Source organism: Miscanthus floridulus, chromosome 15 (genome assembly GCF_019320115.1).
Source record: "Miscanthus floridulus cultivar M001 chromosome 15, ASM1932011v1, whole genome shotgun sequence".
Lineage (NCBI taxonomy): Eukaryota > Viridiplantae > Streptophyta > Magnoliopsida > Poales > Poaceae > Miscanthus > Miscanthus floridulus.
Window position 1 is genome coordinate 35,621,992 of NC_089594.1, and position 5,175 is coordinate 35,627,166.

Consider the following 5,175-nt stretch of genomic DNA (forward strand, 5'->3'; position numbering starts at 1 on the left):
GAGTCAGCCCTGCTGTGTTATCTAGTCACTGTTGCAGCATGACAGCTGTACTATGACTAGATGTATATAGTTGTATAAATAGACTGCCACAACAACTTAGTAAAGAGAGTTCAAATTTGTCATCTCCAATACAGGGCTTCGGCCAACGCTGGTGTCTTGTACTGTGTGTATGCTCTGTTCTCCCTTCTTCTTCTAGGTCTAGCCATAGTGTGTGGGGATGGACAACACTTCTTCGTGGTCGGCACGGCTAGTGGATGCTTGGCAACACTAGCGGGTGTTTGGCAAGACCGGTGAGTGATCGACTCACCTGGGCCAACAAGCACCACTGTTCTCCGTTGACAGATGATTAAGTTTTATTGGGAGCCAACCTTCATCGGATGACTGCTCACAGTGGCGGATGCACGATGTGGGATAAGGGGGGGCTAAAACAATGGAGATGTTGATTTGTATGAAGATTTAATGGTGAAATCAAGCTTTTGCTACAGTGATTAGACTTGAAATCAAGAAATTAGGGGGGGCTGGAGCCCCCCCAGCCCCCCTGTGGATCCGCCGCTGACTGCTCATATCCTCCAGTTGTACATGTATGACTACTTTCTGCTGGTTGCTCACAGGACTGCACTGTGTACCTCATCTTGCATCACCTGAGATCCACGATATCATCAAGCTCACTATGTCGACTAATGGGAACGCTGCCATCTATGCCTCTAGCACTGGACCCACCTCGGGCTATATCAGTGCACCTTCAGTTTCTTTGTTTCTTGTTTATGTGATCAGTATGGCTATAGAACGGCGCACTAGTTGGTTGCGATAAAACTTGTACACTTAAATTCAAGTCTCCGACTCGACGTGGATGCTTGTATTTTCTCTGGATTTATTTTAAGATTATCGATGTAAAAGAAAATTTATAGAACGGCGGCCATGGTTAACCAAGACAGAACATCCGTGTAGGGGCTCAAAGTCTCAAACCCCTCCAGTTTCCTAAAGAAAAAGCAAGACAGAACATTAGAGGGCACTTATCTGAATGTACTAACATCCGTGTTGCAGTGGTCGTACCATAAGTTGAACATTAGAGGGCACTTATTAAGTTCTCTATACGTACACGGTACGCGTATCATTGCATAAACCAGTATGTAATATCTAAACAAAAAATTGAGACCATTTTCCATTCATGTATTTTCCCACATTTGCAGCCAGCAATCGTATTGGCACCCTAGCAGCTGCGTGCACTGACCCTTAGCCATATGACATACTACGTACAATCCGCTCAGCAACAGCTCGATCACGACACCGGTTCTCAGACGGTGGCAAGCTTCTTGTCAAGGATCATGTCGTCTGTAGTAAAGTCAGCCGCCTTCCGGAACGTGCCGCGGCCGAAGTCGAGGTTGTACGAGTCGGTGAGCCCCTCGACGAGGTCAAACTCCGGCGTCCACCCGAGCTCGCTGATCGCCTTCTCCACAGATGCAAAGAAGTGCTGGTAGATCACATTTATATGTTATATCAATCAGCGTCACTAACGAACACACACAAGAGACAAGCTAAGACACTACTCTGTCAGTATATAGCGACAGTTTCTTTCTTGGTCTGAAATATATCCAGACAGGGATTGAGGGATTGTAATTTGTAAGGTACCTGGTCCCTGAAGGGGAAAGCCTTCTTCTTGCCGAAGTCGAAGTCCTTGGGGTTGTAGTGGACGAGCTCCGGCTCAGGGAACCCTCCAGCCTGCATCCAAACATACCATACAGTCACATGATCCACCACTGACAAAGAACAGCAGCAGGCACTCAGAAGCGGAGATCACTGACAACGAAATTCGTTTACCTTTGCGCAGGCCCGCGCAAGGCCGTCGAATGTGACGTACTTGGCCCCGGAGATGTTGAAGATCTGCTGGCTCCCCTTGGGGTTGCCGAGCACCAGGTTGAAGGCTCTTGCCAGATCCTGGAGTGGAAGTGGACAGGAAATTAATTAAAACAAGCGCAATCAAGCTGGTAGCTTCAGTCAGCCACGCTGCAAATTGCAAACTCGTCATTATTTCTGAATGGCAATGGCTGACCGACCTTGACATGGCCGAGCTGGGTGATCTGGTTGCCGGCGCCGGGGATGGGGATGGGGCGGCCGGCCTTGAGCCGGTGGAAGAACCACTCCTCCACGGGGTTGTAGTTGAGCGGGCCGTAGATGTACACGGGCCTGATGGACGTCCAGTTCACGCCGCGCGACGTCAGCAGTTTCTCCGTCTCCAGCTTTCCCTTGTGACGGCTCTTGGGGTCCACCGCGTCAACCTGCCGAGTGCCGACCCACCATATATAACCGAGAGCTGTCAGTCAGTGCCTCTCATCTGTGTACATATGACCATTTTCATGGCGCCATTGAGTATTTGTGTGAAGATTGGTTTGGCCATACATACAGTAACAGTACCTCACAGTGCGGAAGAATGTCAGATTTCAGGTATACTCCTGCCGATGAGCAATATATGTACCTGAAAATTGATGGTATATATATATAACTGAGGACAATGAGATATGAAAAGGGAACATACAATTGCTTGCATTGCATCAGTTGTTAGATGAAGTGGCTGGCTAGCTTACTGTTCCAGGTTAGGCAAGGCGTCAATTATAGGCTCAACTTCGACAGCCTCACGTCCTGAAATGAAACACCAATGCAAAGAGGCGAAATGTGTATCAGATGGCTGTATTGTTTCGCCTCTCGATCGGCCAGGGATGTAGCAACAACAGACACAAGCTAATAGTTACTGAAATCTTTCTCAACACAAGACACTGGAGATTACTGAATACTTGTCTTAGGTTTGCACAACTATAGTAAAGATCATTAATTATGGCGAGAAATTTGTTGTTTGTATATACTCGTCTATAATAGGAGCCTTGGAGGTTTTAATAAAGCATCGAGGACATTACCATTGATGTCGTAAACGACATCGTATCCCCTAGCAGCAAGGCTTGACTTGACAAATTCGAAGTCCTGCCTGTCACCTTTCAAGTGCTGAACCTGTACATATATGTAAAACCATTACTGGTATAACAGCATCAGAATCGATGAAGCAGTGATTTAGTAAGCCCATTTATCATGACCCTGACACAATGACATCCATTGTACCTTAGGCCTACTAATGCATTCTTACATGCTCATTAGCTACGTCTGAAGAATCCTGCTACTGGACAGTGGATGCTGGCACTGGCAGGATGTACACATGCAAGCAAAATAGAGGAGGAATTATACAACACACCTTGGAGGAGAACTCTGCGTCGGACTCCCCTGGCAGCTGCTGAGTTATGGGTGCCTTTCCCCTAGTGAACAACGTAACCTGATGACAAAGCAGAGTTCTTGTTATAATTTCTCTGAATGACTGACTGTATCGCTTTGCTGAACGGCCTGGTAATTGCAGAGCAAAGGTGGTGGTAGTGGTACTGACTACTGACTGACCTGATGGCCCTCCTTGACAAGGATCCTGGACAGGAAGACCCCAATGAACCTTGTTCCCCCCATCACCAGAATGTTCTTGGAGTCCGCTGCCGCCGAGACCTGTACCCTCGCCCCCCTTGGCTGCCATGATGATCTCCTCTTCTGCCAAACAAAATTTCACGTTCCTCAACAATATCACCATATATATCAGGTTAATGCACCCTCGCCGCCCTTGGCTGCTACTGCTACTGAAAGCTCTACACAGTGCCAGGCTGTCTGTCGTTTCTGGCTTAAAACAGATGGAGGAAATGCTTCCAAATTCCAATCTTGCTTTCAGTGCTGCGTAGTAGTGGTTACCTGCGCTGAGATGGAGACGGCTGCGCCGCTGAAGTCGGAGATAGGTGACGGGAGGAGAAGGCTGCTCTTCAGGGACGCTGTGGCCGCCATGCCTCTCTTCCTTTTCTTTTTTGAAAAAAAGTTCAAAACCAAGCAAGCATACAAACAAGAGAGAGAAGGATAGGACTTTGTTTGCTACGGATGGATGGCTGAGTATCCTCAAGTCTGAAACTTGTGCTTCAGTCTGTGCTAATGGAGCATACAAAGACGACGAGAAATGAGGTGCTGGGACTGGGATGGTTTTGGCATGTGTGGCGGGGGACGCCAGCCCTATCCTGTGTTGTTGGATGCTCTCCTCTCCTTTCATCTGTCCACTTGGAAGCATTCGTCTGATCAGCTGATGATAGGGACTTCGACGTTTTCTTTGCCACCTTTCTCTAAACTAGTGGACACGCCACGTGTCTATAAAGAACAATTCATAATAGATGAATACATAATATAAAAAAATAAAAATCCAATTATTATTATATATAATTACAAAATCATAAGGCCATACAAAAAGAACCTCTTTTTTAGTACATAACACAGAAACATAATTCTTGATTTTCTAATGCATAGAGCAGTCTCAAACTCAGATCACCATTGTCTTAGTTACAAACTCAGAGTTACAATGTTAATGAAATTCAATGCCTCCATGATTAATGTGGCACAATCATCAATTCCCTGTGGGATCTTGGACAACTTGTTCATAGAGACTGTGAGGACCTGATGATTGCTGCAAGAAACTTAGAAACATTCAGAGTTTATAATCTTGACCCAAAATAAGATAATCAAGAAATGAAGTGCCTGGTTCCATTAAGTAATATATAATATATTAATTTAATGCTCTTATATTACTCCACATAGTTCGAAGCGATGTCAGTTAGGTTTTACTATTTTCAGAGTTAAGGTTTAAAATAATTCCAAAAAAATCTAGAATTAGTATTTAAGCCAAGAAAAATACTCCAAAGCTTACAAAAATTCAGGAAAAATCCCAGACATTTGAAACACGATGAACCAAAATACAATATTTGAAGCTCGTGATAAGATATTTTGAAGCAACGAAAAATTACATTTTTCTCTAGGAAAAAGGGGAAAAGTTCTAGAAAAGTCAGAAATTTCCGAGACGCACTACATGTGGTACCTAAAGCACATTTTGTAAACTTATCTCACAAACACCAAAGATACCACATGCAAGCAACAAAACAAAACTGTATCAGTTTTAATTCAAAAAATAGAAAATCATTTTTAGACAAATCTAGAAAAAATATAAAAAATATTAAAATTATGTATTTTATTTTGTGTTTTCTATTCATATCCTAAAATTAAAATTTTGGGGTGTGACACCGTGGGATCCGCAAAGTGCGGGTGGGGGCGCCTGATTCA

At 44.6% G+C, this 5,175-nt stretch overlaps 1 protein-coding gene across 1 annotated transcript; it reads right to left on the minus strand.

The window, feature by feature from the left end:
• Window positions 1-1,012: 1,012 nt before the first annotated feature.
• Window positions 1,013-4,074, minus strand: LOC136508471 (chloroplast stem-loop binding protein of 41 kDa b, chloroplastic-like). Its single transcript, XM_066503150.1, has 10 exons — window positions 3,772-4,074; window positions 3,436-3,576; window positions 3,239-3,316; window positions 2,910-3,000; window positions 2,583-2,637; window positions 2,413-2,473; window positions 2,055-2,276; window positions 1,819-1,935; window positions 1,630-1,719; window positions 1,013-1,471 (listed from the first exon to the last, which is right to left on the minus strand). The coding sequence occupies exons 1-10, from the start codon at window positions 3,859-3,861 to the stop codon at window positions 1,295-1,297; spliced, it is 1,122 nt and encodes a 373-aa protein (XP_066359247.1). The 5' UTR covers window positions 3,862-4,074; the 3' UTR covers window positions 1,013-1,294.
• Window positions 4,075-5,175: the final 1,101 nt, after the last annotated feature.